Source organism: Pungitius pungitius, chromosome 6 (genome assembly GCF_949316345.1).
Source record: "Pungitius pungitius chromosome 6, fPunPun2.1, whole genome shotgun sequence".
Lineage (NCBI taxonomy): Eukaryota > Metazoa > Chordata > Actinopteri > Perciformes > Gasterosteidae > Pungitius > Pungitius pungitius.
This window is the reverse complement of record NC_084905.1, coordinates 15,899,306-15,915,560: the sequence shown is the minus strand read 5'-3', so window position 1 is coordinate 15,915,560 and position 16,255 is coordinate 15,899,306. Positions and strand designations below refer to the sequence as shown.

General features: G+C 43.1%; 2 protein-coding genes across 2 annotated transcripts; both read right to left on the bottom strand.

Moving 5' to 3' along the window:
* Nucleotides 1-212: 212 nt before the first annotated feature.
* lctlb (lactase-like b) lies at nt 213-4,136 on the bottom strand. The gene is made up of 13 exons (XM_037452641.2): nt 3,978-4,136; nt 3,713-3,873; nt 3,527-3,614; nt 3,324-3,433; nt 3,099-3,227; nt 2,914-3,009; nt 2,744-2,798; nt 2,499-2,660; nt 2,148-2,425; nt 1,880-2,006; nt 1,590-1,789; nt 1,401-1,464; nt 213-343 (listed from the first exon to the last, which is right to left on the bottom strand). Exons 1-13 carry the CDS (start codon nt 4,102-4,104, stop codon nt 228-230), a joined length of 1,713 nt encoding a protein of 570 aa, XP_037308538.2. The 5' UTR covers nt 4,105-4,136; the 3' UTR covers nt 213-227.
* Nucleotides 4,137-5,284: 1,148 nt separating this feature from the next.
* Nucleotides 5,285-7,577, bottom strand: snapc5 (small nuclear RNA activating complex, polypeptide 5). Its single transcript, XM_037452628.2, has 4 exons — nt 7,405-7,577; nt 6,886-7,016; nt 6,475-6,555; nt 5,285-5,942 (listed from the first exon to the last, which is right to left on the bottom strand). The coding sequence occupies exons 2-4, from the start codon at nt 6,973-6,975 to the stop codon at nt 5,754-5,756; spliced, it is 360 nt and encodes a 119-aa protein (XP_037308525.2). The 5' UTR covers nt 6,976-7,016; nt 7,405-7,577; the 3' UTR covers nt 5,285-5,753.
* Between the last annotated feature and the right edge of the window lie 8,678 nt (nt 7,578-16,255).

Here is a 16,255-nt window from a genome sequence, read left to right as displayed (position 1 = left end):
AACAAAGTACAATCAATCCTCAGCAATATAACAAAAAGCAACATGCCGCAGGGCTATCCACACTGTTTGAGTGTCCGCTACTACAATGTAAGTAAAAGGCTTAAGTCATGCTTTTACAACCCATTCTCTTGAAACTCTGAGTATAGTATTTATATTCACACATGATCCATTAAAGAAATGATGCACTTGTGTGTATTGACGTTTGTGGCTGTAAAGATGCACAACGTCTAGTTCCGCCTCCGCAGCAGGAACATAAGGAAGACGGCGCCGAGCAAAATAGAGAGTGTGCAAACGGTGGGAACAACAATTTCAGTTACCATCTCCATTTGGCTGGTCAAAGGGTCTGTAATTCACATACAACAAACACACACGTGCATACACAAACATACAGACATACATTAATAAGTCAACAGTATTATGATGTAGTTCAGGCACTGCTCATGAGGCGAGGGATGATGCTCAAGCACAACACTCAAAGGGTTAATATTTGTCCTCTAAATCAAAATCTTTCATCTCCTTCAGAGTGAGCATGAGTGATTCCTTACCATGTATAAGTCTTAGAATATTGGCAGCAGTATTCCGCTGTTCCTCTAATGAAGAAAAGAGAAAGTACTCAGGGTTCATTACAACTCTTTAACCCTTTGAGTGCTGCATGCAGCGACTAGAGAATGTTTCATAAAGCAGCATTTTTCAACAAAATGTTTTATTTTATTTTTAAATCAAATCTTCTGAAATGTTTTTGATTTTCACCAAATATCAACCAGTATCACTAAATCATGTCCTGAAGCTTTGATCTCTAAATTGAGTTCCTATACAGTATCTCAGACAGTTTCATAAATAATCCTGCTTTGTGAAATAAGTCCACTGTTAAGCTTTACGCTTTCTTAGTCTTTGTCAAAGCTGCTTGCAAATTAGATTTAAGCACACTCAAACTTCAGATAAATGAAGACATATTCGCACGCTGTACGCAAGTACAAGCTGGCTTCAGAGGCATTTTTTAGTGTGGAACGGCAGAGGCTTGATTCTGTTAGTCAAATTTAATACAGCGCAATCACAAAGCAACAACAACAACATTCATTGATGAGATATACCCTCAAGTTCTAAACTTCATCATGCATTGGCCAAACCTTTGGCATTTCTGCATGTTCCTTGGATTTTCTTCTAGCTGGGGGGGGCAAACAAAGAAGATATCTCAGAGATTTTGTGTTTTATATTTCCCAGCAGTTTTAGCTAATAAGTTGTTTGTGTGTTTTTCTGGGGTGCAGCAACACCTGTTAATTCTTGAGCTTACTTGCGTTTGAAAACCATTGGCAAGTTTTTGTTTTTTTCTATCAGTAGAATCCTTATTTGTTTACCCCAGCTAGCTGATTAGTAAACAGAGATGTTCTAGACGAACTGACCTGCAGCTAGGAGCTGATTGCTGGAGGAACAAGTCTCAACCGCCTTCCTCCTCCAGTTCTCCACCTGCAAGGATTTACACATCACTAGCAAAACTGCATTAACTAACCAAGCGTAATGTTTTAGAGGAACATCTGAGTGTCTGAACAGAATTGGAGGTGGGACTTTGCAGTGAACACCTGATTTCTTACCTCTCTCTGATTGGGAAATCCGTTGGAGCTAATGACGCGTTTGTAAAACTGGACAGAAGCTTTGGGATAGCGGGGCTTGTTTTTGTTCCTGAAGTCCACATAGTACAAGCCGAACCTCTCTGAGTAACCTTCATCCCACTCAAACTTGTCCAGCAGGGACCACGCGGTGTAGCCCTTCACGTTCACTCCGTCTTTGATGGCTGAGCAGCACCACAGAGAAAGAGTTGACAGCAAAACGTTGAACAAATTTACCCCAAATGACCAAATGGTGCATGCTTGAGCTCATTTACCTTTCAGCATCTCATTGATGTAGTCCTTATAATACTGGATCCTCCATTCGTCACACAGTTCTGTGCACAGCATCTTCTCAGAGACTCCGTTCTCCGTCACATAAATCATCGGGTTTCCGTACTGAGACTAGATGGGAAACAAATCAACGTCTGGTTAGTTGCCTTCGTGTCATCTCAGTAGTGCGGCAGTGTGCTGAGATCATTTCGGCTTCCACAACAAACGCCAACAAGCCTGTTCTGCATGATTCACCATTAACTAATGGGTCACCTTGACAAAATTGAGCAGACGTCTGAAACCCCATGGAACCGAGTAGAGCCACTCTGAGCCGGGGTCGGGCCACCGCGGGTCAACCAGCTCCGCCAGGTCACGGTCGGTGAAGTAGCTGCCGCTGCCGCGAGCTGATGGGTGGTTCTTTTCGGTGATGTAGCGGGTGGTGAAATGGCCGATGCCCAGGAAGTCACAGGTCCCCTTGATGTAGCTCTTCTCTTGGGGGGAAAATGTGGGCAGGCGGGACGTCCCGAGGCCTTGTTGGGCACTCTTCCTTCCTGCTCACAGGGGTAGTGATTGGTTAATTCACCAAACGGTACTTTAAGATCAACTGTTTACAATTGAACTTACCGACAAAGTCTTTCATCACTTGAGGGTAATCTCCATGAAAGATGGGTGTGGCAAACCAGCCCAGGAAGAACTGGACATATCTCTCAGCTGCCTCAATGTCTTTCTGGTTGCTGATATCCACCGGCTCTCCCCAATCCCCGGAGAGGGAGATGCCAACTAGACCTGCAGAAGTGGACAAGAGCTCTCAACACTGAGACAGAAAGTGATGCTGTACTAGTGACTTTTAACCGTTTGACCTTGTTTACCTTTTTGTTTCCCTCTCCATTGAGTGTCATAAGTGTGCCAAACCTTCGCGTGGGCCTATGAAAAAGGTCACTGTATGACATTTCGGGTTCAAAGAGGCAAATTCATGTTTCTTATTTTATATATATATACAAATACATATGTGTGTGTGTATATACATGCTTTGTCCTACCTTGATTATGTGATGGGCAGCTTTGTATGCACCTGTTCCTTTCAGCCGCAGTCCGGGAGCATGCTCACCCGTCTCATAGCCTTCGACTGCGACCGACTTTAACAGATTATTAGAGCATCAGTGTGATAAGAGTCCTTATAACAGGTAAATACATATTTATCCAAATGATTCATTTTTAAGCGTACCCATGGATTGTTGAAAGTCATCCAGTACTTCACTCGGTTACCAAATCTTTCAAAGCAAAGGCTCGCAAATTCATTGAAATGATTGACCATGCTTATGTTCTGCCATCCGCCATATTTCTCTTGCAAGACCTAAAAAAGCAAAGAGTACATTAGCTTGATACAGAGGAATAGTGATGCAGGGGAAAAGGTCTCAAATGAAAGATTATCAATGTTTTGCATACCAACCTGTGGAAGATCCCAGTGATACAGGGTAACAATGGGAGTGATCTTGCTCTCCAACAGATGGTTAATCAGCTCATCATAGTACTGTATTCCCTTTTCATTTATATGGTCAGCTGTAAATGGAATTTAGGTGTCAATAGTTTAACAAATGTAATCTTATAGGCCGGTTTAATTCCAAAAGACTTGAATTAGCAGCAGCTACTTACACTTTATGCCAGTGGGGATGAGCCTGGGCCAGGATATAGAGAAGCGATAGTGGTTAAGCTTCAACTCCTTCATCAGGGAAACATCATCCTGTACAACACACACATACACACACACACACCATGGAGTGAAACATTTCCCTTTCTGTTCTTTCTATTTAACGGATGCATCACACCCGATCACCCCACCTTGACTTTGTGGTAACCCTCACAGGAGGAATCCCCGGTGTCATTTCTTTGGATTTTGCCTTTCTTATGACTGAACACGTCCCAGATGCTCAGTCCTTTTCCATCTTTGTCCCAAGCTCCTTCTGTTTGGTAGGCTGAACTGCCGGCACCCCACGAAAATCCTAATAAATGCATGAATGGCGACCAGATGCTCAACTCTCATTAAAATCAGTCATTTCAATGTACAGCACCTTTCCCAGTGAGCAAAAGAGCAATGTTTGTTTACCAGCTGGAAAAGTGCCATAATGGAAGGAGCTGTGACCGTTCTTTGTCCAGTCGAAGTCCTCAGCCGAAGACAGACACAGCACCAACACAAACACATGGCACACACTGAATGCACAGCGGGGCAGCATGGTACTCCTGAGCCTGCAGCACAGTCACTGTTCGGTTCTGCTCCAGTCCTTTACTGTCATTTGCACACAGAGGAGGACCATTCAGCACCCCCTCTTTAACGGACTGAATCATCACAACTTCCTTTATTTGAAATAGAAAAATCGAAGTGACAGAAAAATGTTTGAACGTACAGTCCCTTTCCATTAAATAGCGTGAAAGCATTGCAGATGATGGACTGCAGGGGTCCTGCACCCCTGATGCAGAGCCCAATGCGCCCTTTCAAACTCAATGGAGTGTGAGCTCATCTTGCTGAGGCTGACACAATCTATACAAACCAGTTTCACCTCTGTAAGCAAAGTTAATTTGAGCGAGGTTGATGTATGCAGAGTACCATCACGTGACATCAAATGAACATTTAAACGTATGAAGGAAGACTTAACGTGAATGTGGGAATTTTTATTACCTTATCATTTGACAATCTAAAGGAAATTAACGCCATTTGTTACATTGCCATGGTTGCTTTCAGCTGCTCAGGGGCATATCCCATTCCAGTTTTATAGTCTAATAACCCTGCAGTTTGATTCATATGTTTAATCTTATAATGCAGATTGAAGAAATAGCCCTGTATGCCTTGCATTGTAAACATATGGTAGACATTGTTTAAAGAATTCCCAAAAATGATGAATACTAATTAGTAAACAAACTTTTGTTTCTATGATAGAACATGTCTCACTCTCAAGCATGTTTGTTTAAGTATTCACACTGCTAACTATCTTTAAAATGACTAGTGCACAATCCATAACCATCACTCCATAAAATTTGATTCACTGAGTCGGGGACACGACGTTGATTACCTGTATGCCTTATGAAGAATTCATTTGCAGCAGGTGAGTGTGCTGAGCTCAAGTCCCTGGGCGAATGGGAGCTCTCCTGGACCAGCAGAGCATGTAGAAAGCTGAATATATCTATTGGTGCTAATCTCTATTGTATGTATCCTGTTGTAGCACCACCCTTCTCCAAAGCGGCCCCTGCTGTCCGGGCTGAAAGCTGGCCGTATTGTGAGGCCCACTGTATTGTTTTAGATGTTTAGAAAATGCTGAATGGTTGCTGGTAGAAAGTGTTTGCGCTGCATTACTCGTTCGCCTGGGTCAGGTTAGGACAATTTTAAGCGTTATCTTAATCAAAAATGAGATTGATTCGCTTGTTGACCATCAGCAAACATTTATCACATTTGAAAAACAAGTGGACATTGTAAAAGATGTCAGGTCAGATAAACCCTATGCAAAACATTTTATTTTGTGCTTACAATTATCTTCTCGTACATACACACTATCTTCTTATATGGCCCAGCCATACACCTTTATGCTTATCCTCACAATGCAACATGTCTAATAAGCTATAGGCACCTAATAACACTGTCTTACTGCATATCAGTGAAACGTTTCTCACAAAATTTGACACATGAATTCTAACATAGTATGTTGTCAATAACAGAACTGGAATCACAAACAGGAGAGGGCAATGTTAAACTGCAACAGAAACTCACTTCATCCAAATAAATTAATCTCCATAAGTGATAAAATCGGACCAACAAATCAGCAGATGTCCAGTTACATGTGGTTCTTCTTCAGTTGTGCAAATATAGAGGCCTCATGTAAAACAGAGAACCTCAGTAATCATCCTCGTCCTCATCTTCGTCAGGCATAAACGGAAGCTCATTGTCATCTTCATCATCCTCCTCCTCCTCCTCCTCCTCCTCCTCCTCATCGTCCTCCTCCTCCATATCAAAATCTACAGCGGCATTCAGTAGCAGTTTGGTTTGATTGATCTTGCTCTCATCGTCAAGGTTAATATGAACCTGTAACAAGAAAAACATAATAAACATGAACCTTTTTATACTAAACATTTGAAAAACACGTACGAGAACAGGAAGCATCCTTGTAAAACATCATGCTGCCAATTATCATACTTATTATTTAACATTGTATATATTAATGCATGTTATATTTTTATAACAAAGTAAAGCGAGTCAAAATAGGACTACAAATAGTTTCTGATGACTTACTTTGCAACAATAAGCATCACATGAATATTGATGTTCTAGCTTATTAAACATTCTATATTATCACTTCCTTAAAATATCCTTATTCCGTAAAAGTAATTTGCGCCAATAACTGTAGGCATACAGATACAAACATGTTTTAAATACAGATGAATGATGACCATGTTTTTTTTAGTTTTTAAATGATGAAATTTAGTGTGTTGGTGGGAGAAATGAGGTGATCATGCTTCAGAGTTCTAAAATAATACAACAACAAAATATTACTGAGAATCGACAGATGGATAATCCATTGAGCAGAGTAGTCGCTGACATTCCTTTAGCGCTTTACCTCAGTTTCTGGGGAAGATCGTTCAGAGGCTCCTTCTTCCGTTTGAGCACTGATGATCGATTTCAAGGCGCCTTCCTCGAACTGAAACCAGGGATGCATACAGAACATATCAACCACATATACCATATCAAGGCACCAACTCTACTGCAGGAATCAGGAACATTTATTGCCAAACTATCTTAGACTTACAAGGAATTTGACATGGCGGTTGTTGCATAACAAAGAGAAGTAACATTGGCGTGTAACAAGTGGCATGTTCAGATGACAAATTAATAATTTAACTCTACAGTATAAAATATAATTATGAATATATAAAATAGAAGGCTGTGGGCTAGGGGTATGTAGAAGAATATTAATTAGATAGGATGAAAATAAATAAACCAAATCTACTTCCTCTACTCTCTCACTCACCTTCAACCGGTTCAGCTGGTCCTGTAACATGACTTTGATTTTAAGGAGAGTCTCCTCTTCCTTCTTCAGTTCCTGCAGACGGCTGTGCATCTTTACTGGTGCTGCTGCTGCAGTCAGACCATTCCTCAACACTGAGAAGGTAAACCAAATGTAGCGTTAGCTAGTTGGCTGTTCCGGCCTCTTCGTGCCCTACTTCTTCAGCGTTAAGGCTCGAGTCCCAACTGCAACAGCATCTACTCTGCACCTGCCACTGTGACGTCGGTGGGCTGCAGTTAGGAACTTAATGTACTAAAAATATAGCATTGAGTCTTTCACGTTAAGGTATACCAGGACCGACGTTCAATTCGTCAGCAGTGTGGATTGTGTCAAATAAAAAACGTGTTTGTGTGGAGTGCACTGCTACTGTTAGCTGACAACTTGGCTAACGTTAAATAACGATAACTTTAACGTTAGCGGTAACGTTACATTTTAAAAGAATAGTAATTTCAACACACGCAAGAATAAAACTCACACGTTTACCTTCGTTTATAGATTGCGCCTACAGCTCCATATTAACGACGAAGGCGATGATGAACAGAATAACGTGCTTCCGAAGGCTTTTGTTTTGAATTCCGATAGCGAGTTGTTGTTGCTACAGAAAGAGCTAACGTTACTAGCTAAAGTTGGTTCCTGTGGTTAAGCGGTCATATCCGGAGTTGTTGTTACCTTAAAGACTGTCGGAAATATCTACTATAATATCTAATATCTATACTATTAGTTGTGGGGAACGTAGGATCGAACACTGTGAGCATTCTCTTTGGTTTTACTAACGTTAGCCATAGTGGAAGCCTTTGAGTTAAAATGTGATGTTTCGTCCAAAGGTCCAAAAACTTTAACAAATCGTTTAAAAGTTGTTCTAAAGAAATAGCGTTACACATGGCAGTATTAAAAACAAAAACATTCATTTAATGTGTTGCATTTTCCCCCATTTTGATGAGGAATTGACACCGAAAATAACCCACGATACACACCTTTAATAGATTTAACGTTAATCCAAACCCCCTTGCCTTTGAGCTCAGAAATACGACATCACGAGAAGCAACCAAAGGCAACATCATCTAGTAAAGCAACGTTGGCTTTGTCGACATCTGGTGGTCAAATTACGGTACTGGTGGCCTTTCCTCTGAGGGACCGGAACTCCTGTCCTGAATTAATACGGGGCAATTTACTAGCGGTTCCCATTCCTGCGCAGTTTTGGTACATTTAGCATTATCATATGAAAAAAAAGCAGGACAATATTCATACGTCACTTTTTTTTTGTTTTGTTATCTAATCCACTATTAAAAAGAAAACACTGTCTCACAAGTGATAGTCCTATTTTTCAAATTGTGCTGGAGAGAAAACGTATTTCCACTATAACATCCTTGGGTGTCAAAAAGTGTCTATTTATTGAATTGTTCCTGATGCATCAAAGGTGTCTAGTGTATTTGAATGTGGTAGTTAAAGTGGAGCTTTCACTGTGATGACAATTCACTGTTGGGTAGTTGACTCTAGACTCACATGTGTTTGTAATCTTAACACGCACAGTAACTAGTAACTGCAGCTGTCCGGTAGTCGTGTAAAAGTAATTTACTTGAATAAATGGGCTTCTGGTGGATTTTACACGGTATTCATGCGTCAACTATTTGGGTGAAGATCAAATTAAAAGCACATGTAGTTTGATTTGTTTGTACTTACAATGTGTGAAATAACAAAGTTAGAACAACATGATAACCTCTCCAGTGATAAACCTACATGTAATTTAATTATTGAATTCAATCGGATGTTTCCAGCTGAAATGCTCAATATCAAGCGAAGCTATGGTTCACTTTTAAGGACTTGTAAATTACGTTACCCTATTGGTTGGAGCGGTCTAGCTAGTTAGCCAGCCGAGCTAATGAATGTGTATTAATTTAGCTTTTTCTTTCCAGTCAGTTCTCAAGGGTCGTCCCCTTTTAAAATGGTTTGAAGTGGCAGGTGTCAACTTTACGGCACTAGGAAGCCTAATTTGTAACAAATGTAGTTCATGGTGTTAGTCTCTCTCATAAAACCAGAGGGTCACACCATTGGAAGCCAAAACGGCCTTAAAAGCGAGGCCCGCTTGCTACTTCTCCCGACCGTGAGCTGCCTGTAACTGAGCTAATCACGTTGAAGAAGTAAATGTGCCTTTCTAACGTAACTCCAGATTGTGGAATTTACCTAAAATTGACACCCAATATTGACGAAGGCCACAAACATGTTTTGAGAATACATTTGTGGGAACACATGCTAGTTTTTAAGCATCTCAAAACGCATCGTATGTTAAGGAAGCTGGGTTGGTTTTCAGGGTACAGAAAGAGCTGGTGTACGTGTATGCTAATGGTGTAAGTGATGGATGGGCCCTCCATGTTTATTCAAGTATCTGACCCCCCCCCCCCTTTAGCAAATAGTCAGCTGCCTGGCGTTTTACTAGGAAAGCATGCAAGTGTGCCCCTAAAACCTCAAACCGGATTACACTACAAGGAAGCTAGGCCTAACGCAGATAACTAATTCAGTGAAAACCTTTATAAATCCTATATGGAACTCATTGATGTGAACAAGATCTGAAACTGCTCTTAATCAGTCTTCAAAAATGTTGGAAGAGCCCATTAGGTTCTTTATAGGATTCCTTGACTAAGTCCACCCAGATGTGTGAGTTGATAATCACAGCAGGCGTGCAGGACTGGAGACTAACAATGGAGCCCAGCCAAGAGGAGCGACGTAGCTGACCCGCCTCTGATCACGTGCACATGAGAACATGTAGGTTCCTCAAAGTTCCTCCACCAAAGGCTTTCTATAACCGAGCCGATCGTACAACAACTCGGGGTTTACCGTGTGAAATGTATGCATGAAACTGTCAAGATATTGTTTGACTGATAATAGAATAACTTTAGTCTAAATGACTCATGTTAGGTAAGGGACCACATACTGCCCACTTTGATCTCAAGTGATGTGTAATTAAACACACAGTACACCGAAGCTTTATTTGTATTGTTATGATGAATATGCAATGTTGTTCTGGCTCTTTTAATTACTACCGTTCCCCAAAATATTGTACACCATTTTTAGAACGGAAATGCAACATTTCATTTTCATTTCATGCAGGTTTTCCTAAAATATCAATGATGTCATCATTTATGACTAATGCTTTAGTAAGTATATACTTACTTTACTTACTTACACTTACACTTACTTACTTTACTTTAGTAAGTATATACTTACTAAAGCATGACTTATAAATGATATATAGCCTATATATATATATATATATATATATATACATGCACACAACGTGTGTCTCTCACCTCATGGACTCATCGAGTGTTTGCTCAAGACATTTTGCATGTTGTGGAATGTGACCATGTACTAGAACATTATCGTGTAGCGAGCCAAGCCCATAGTGAGCCTTGGGAGGGTGAAACTGGAGCTGTGTGCCAGTGTACAAGAGACCTCAAGAATATGGGGGTCAGACAAATAGGTGCTCTGAGGCCCCACTACCACAGCTGCCGCCCTCCCAGCAGAGACACGAGAGGCCCCACTGTGGCACGAGGCTTTTACGCGGGGCTGGTTTCATCAAAATGAAAGTGACTAATATTGTACTGTTATATATCTGCTCTATTAAAGCTGCAGGTTTTTTTGCCCTTGTCATCACTGAGACTGCGTCGCAATTCCTTCCCCATCAAAGCTCTTCTCGGCAGGCCTGCTGAGGCTTGGAGGCAGCTGAGTCCGGGGCTCAGTCGCCCTACGTGCCGCCGCCAGTGGCGCATATGCAGAGTTTGGTCCCGCCGGGAAGGTGGGCGTGTTGGTTGAGGGGCCTCCCAAAAGGGAGAGGAGGCCCGGGAACAAAGAGAAAGAGAGCAAAGGGATCGAGCAGGAGGGAGGGAGGGACCTGAGGGGCGGGTTGGGGGGGGGGGGGGGGGGGGGTGACCTTTAAACATTGCCGTCAGGAAGTTATGACTCAATTTTCAATCGTGGCAGCTAAACACAGAGTAAGAGCATGGAAAAAGAGGAGGGAGCACTGATGTAGAAGGAGAGAGGGAGGGAAGACGACGACACAGAATGTATACCGATGCCCACAGAGATACGTTTGTGAAGCAGCAGTGAGGCGCTACTCTTAAAATGTGCTTGTGTCTCACCAGGTTGAACATTTGAGCTGGCGTTTGACATGACTGCGATACACTGTAGGTCAAGCCATCTATAGGAGGTGTAAGGGAAAGGTGGGGGGGGCAGCTCCAGGATGTTCCCTCTTAAACATTACAATGATGTGGACAGGAGCCTCAGGCGCCTTCAGTATGAAAGGAAAGAGCCGGTGGGGAGGCAGAGGAGCCTTTGTTTCAAGGGAACTACCTTAACCTTTACATTTCCTGCGCTCAGCTTCCACACACACATATTCATGCATATAGTCACGCACACACTGCGAGACAAATGTATTCGAGTTCATTTCACTGCAATCAGCTAAATCTTCTGCACGTACACAGAGACAAAAAACACTAATGCGTCCTTTGGTGAAGAATACATGGACGTGTCATTGTGTAGAAATCTTCTACATGTTAGATGTAATATGGAGACAATTTTTCTCAGATTTTTGCATATTGGAACTTTTCACACTAAACTTGTTAGCTGCTTAATCCCAGTAGGTGTGCTGTCATTGCGTCACAGAAGATAATTGATAATGTTAATCCTAAAATCACAATAAAAAAATATCCACCGTCTGGGTGCATTGCCTATTGTCATTTTTCAAGGAAGTGGAGTCAAAGCCAACCGGACAACCTGATCATTGTTTCCCTCTGAATCTTTATCTGAAGATGTTAAAGATAAAGACCAGAAGACCCTCTTTCGGGAAAGCATATTATCCTGTGTTCAGACTGGAGTTCAGTCCGGTTCTGTTGTTTTTTATTTGGATTTTGTCCTTAATCTAAACCATCCACAGTTTACGTGCATTTAGCCGAATTGAACAGGATGTGCAACATGTTGTATCTCCAGGGAACGGGGAAAGCAGAGGGACAGCGGTGGTGGAGGTCTGGTTCTCACACACAAGTTGGACGCATAAAAAAAACTGAAAAGGGGCTTAAAAAGCGCTGGCAGATCCTGGATGTGAGGCAGTCCGATGTAACCACAGCAAAAGGCTGCGGATTTAGGTTGAGCTTCTTTCTGTCACAGCCTCAGATCACGGCATGAGGTTTGGGGCCTGATAGGATGTGGTCTGGCCTGGGATGGCAGGCGGGAGTTTGGAGCCGAGCATCATTTCTCCGTCCCGGCTGAAGTTTGTAAACTAATTGACCACCCAAACACAGCCCTGCTGCTCCACTGGTCATTCTCTCAAGACTGACAAACAAACCCAGAGCTCAAGAACACCTCCACCAGACCAGGCCCGCGGACAGTTGTGTGATTAATTACATTTTCCTTTCTCACTCTCACTCTCTCTCTCTCCGGATCCCTGGTGTGTTAGTCTACGTTGTTCACCTCCCTCGGTACCCCAAGTTAAACTTCCTTGTAATGTCAGACCAGCCAAAAGGAAGTCCACTACATTTTGCCGTTGTTTTTTCTTGTCATTATGATTCATTATTATTAAAGTCTGCGGGCTCATTTTTCACTTCTGTTGACCCTTTTCAATCTCAAATATCCAAATGCCTGGTTACGAAATGTGGTCAAAGATGTTTTGGAGAACGGGGAAAATAAACAAATCCTTCTGGCCCTATTGACCCAAGTAAAAAAAAAGAAAAGCAAAAGAGTTGTGAAATAAGGCTCAGTACAGCACTGGGCAGAGGAAAGTCTGAGGCAGTTATGCCAAGGACGAAGGTCAAATGCAGCAGACGGCCCGATCAATCCTGTAGGGCTGGCTGGTATCAACAGCTCATAAAGTGTAATCAATATTTGTCTGTGTAAAGGTAATGCAACTCGTATGCTCCTTGAATTGGCGAGCTAGAATTGGTTCCTTTGGGTTGAATGGTTTGGCTGGGATCCCAGTTGTAGTTGGTGAGAGACTGAGCCGCTCTTATCATTTCATCTAAAGCCAATATTGACTTCAGAGCGTTGGGCATTGCTCACATTCCTCATTCAAAGACCATAGCACAGGCACCGCACGCCTGCCTTTCCTCCCGATACCCTCACTCTCATTAACCGAGCCCTTTCCCCCCCCCTTCTCTCCACCACCTCAGAGGCACCCAGCGGCGCATCACGTCCTACATGGTCACACTGGAGTTTGAAGAGAATGCTTATTTTAAAAAACTTGGATATTTCCATACCAACTAAAATGATGGCTCTACACTGCGAGTGTTGTTTGATGTCCATGCGTACGTAATGGAGGCCATGGCAGCATGGCAGCCGATGATAATAAGGCAGAGCGGGCCCGGATGGTTGGAGGAATGTGTGAACACAGTGACAAAACCATTTATTTACAGCCACTTCCACAGTGAGGTCTGGCACCCGCAGCCCAGGCGCAACCCCCCGGGGGGGGGGGGGGGGGAGACACAGCTGCGTGCGAACGTTGTAGCGCCAGGTCCGCTGGCCTGATCAGCTGAGGGAACACCACCCGTCTTGTTCTGATGCTCCGACTGCACAAACTGAGACATTCCAGACGTGCGAACTACCCGTGACAAATGATCGCCCTTTTGGGTTTTCAGGCGTTCACATGTGGTGGGCTTCTTGGCGCCTGGACCCGAGAGGTCTCCCTCCACTCTCGGAATTTGGTGACTGGAGCGGCACCGCAGGAGGTAGACAAGTCCCGGGGAGGATACAGGTTATGTTAGAGGGAGCCTTCCAGGTGGGGCTATGATTTAATATTGACCTTTTACAACACCGGGCAAGCCTGAACTCAAACCACTGACAGGACTGTGGGAACTGTGTGTCACTCAGTTGACTGGATTAAATCCGCTTGAATAATACGGATCACGACACGAGATAAGTTTGCTTCTTTTTAGTTTCAAGCCACATCCCTTTGAGATGAGAGAAGTGAAAATAACATGTATTACTGGCAGATTAGTCACAGCAAATTAGGGGGCGATGTTGGTCTTGAATGGATTCCAACCAGCTACAATTTCTTCTGCAGTCACATGAAATATGTCCTTTCCTTAATCCACAACGGGTCACGAGGTGTGCTCCGTGTTTTAAAAGGCATTATAGGAGCTCATTGACGTCGCCATTTCATTAAACAGGCCTCGCTCTGTGCCGTGACTGATGTCATTTAACTGGTTTCCTGTCATTTTTCAGATGGGTCTCTGTTACACATGCCCTTCTCCAAAGTATCTTTCCGGTACGCCCCAACATGATGGATTATTTTACACTTCATTCGTAGCTTTCATCAAAATCCATTGATGATGAAACTTTGGCTGAATACTGTCCAAAGTAATCAAAATAGCAATAAAGTAACCGCTCTGTCCTCTTGGGACATGCAGTAGTATTTCCCAAACGACCTGATGACATTTGGTATTACAAAGAGAAAGAATTGCTCCATTAAATGTGTTCTGCCCTAAGGCATTTCCCTGTAAAGCTTTTCATTTTGCACAAGTACTGTTTGGAAGGCGCATACAGATGAGCACTGATTTCCACACTGCTCCATAGTCTGTTTGTTGGATGCAAACGAATGCACAAGCAGTATTTGCATGAAGTTGCCACTTCTCCGCTCCTACTTTTGCTCCACTCTGCTGCAAATGGAGAATTCTTTTAGAAAAGAGCAGATTTAACAAGAATGCCTCTGAGATTTTAACTACTGCTGTGTGCACGTGAAAGCTTGCACATGTTCACGTCTGCATTTGATGTGCTGTTGGAAGGCAGATTGTAATCACACGTGTCATGTATGACCAGCTGTGGCGTGTCTGAGATGTTGTTAAATCCAGACAAACAGCTTTATTGAAAGCCTTGTTGTGTTATTTTCCAGTCGAAGTCACAACCCAGTTAAATATGGTTTCACGTAAAACACAGCTGAGAAAGTGATGAATCAGTGGTTTTGGAGCCTTAATTGATTGGCATTGAAATAATGTCTTCTGGTGTACATTGTTGGTGGGTTCTTAATGCGCTACACGTTGCATTTAAAGAGCACCATCTATTAGCTGGACTATGCAGAAACAATTCCCTATCAACTGCGGGTTGCATCGTGGGACTGGGGAGGAAGTTGTTGGAGGGGCTGTCAGGGCGTTACTAGGCAACGGGGTGGGCAACTTGGCGTAATGAGCGCAGGGCTCAGGAGCTGTCTGCTCAGTGTTCCAGGTCCTGACAAGAACAGACAGGCTGGCCTGGGACGGCCTGCATGGAGCTGCCACCACGGCCACCTGCTCACAGCAATCATCACCAGCACTCCGGCCAGCCACCGATACAGCATACAGGCCCAATTAAGAGCCCTGCATGTCCCCCTCCAGCCAGCCATCACTAACACTCCTGCAAGTCTGACAAGGCGGCCTTTTTTTCCCCCCTTAGCAAATCTCTAATTAACAACGCTGGTAGCGGCGAGGGCCCGGGCCGTGCAGAGCTGCCGAAAGGGGCTGGGACTGTGCTCGGGTAATCAGCTTAAATACAGGTTTGTTTCCTGCCCCCCCTGTGCCTCGCTACGTCCAGCAGAGACTGCATTTTTTATCTGTTTATCTCCAATTTCCTCTGACTTGCAACGTGTCTCCTAGACACACTGTCACCTCCACTTAAGGCCCGGATGGCGGCTCCGGCGATCAGATGGTTTCGGAGCAGTGATCAGAGTTGGTTTTGGCAGGACATGGCTCTCAACAACATCTCTGTCTGCTCCATTACTGCCTCCCTCCACCCCCACCTCGCTGAGAGCTTCTGATCCGAACCTGCAAAAACACTGCTAAACATTTAACGGATCAAAGATTCTCATTTCTATCATTTATGTTTAATCATTTATAGTTTTGCGACTCAATCACAAAGTTGTGCTCCTTTAATTGGAGAATGCCTTGTTGTTGAATCAAAAAAAATGGGATTAAAAGGATGGGACAAATTAAATTGTGAAATGACCTCATTACCAGAGCTGGATTAAGAGAGTTGTGTGTTTCAGCAGAGATCGGGGAGGAGGAGGAATTTCCTTTCAGTGCGGAGGTGTTATTGTTGGAGCCCTTTGCAATCCTGTGCTGGATGAAAAACCCTCTTCCCCAGATGAGGATTTACTCTTTATACGGGACCACCACTTTGGATTGTAGGGAATTATATCTAATCATTCTTCTCAAGCAATTCAGAAAAAAAATACACTAGAATGACAAATTTAAGTTAAGAGGTGAGCGGCACGATTATTAAATTGCGTTCATTCTACATTTAATTTCAGCCAAACATTCTGTGATTACTGTATTGTGTATTTCCAGAGAAAGGTCATATGTCCGTTCTTCAGAGATGT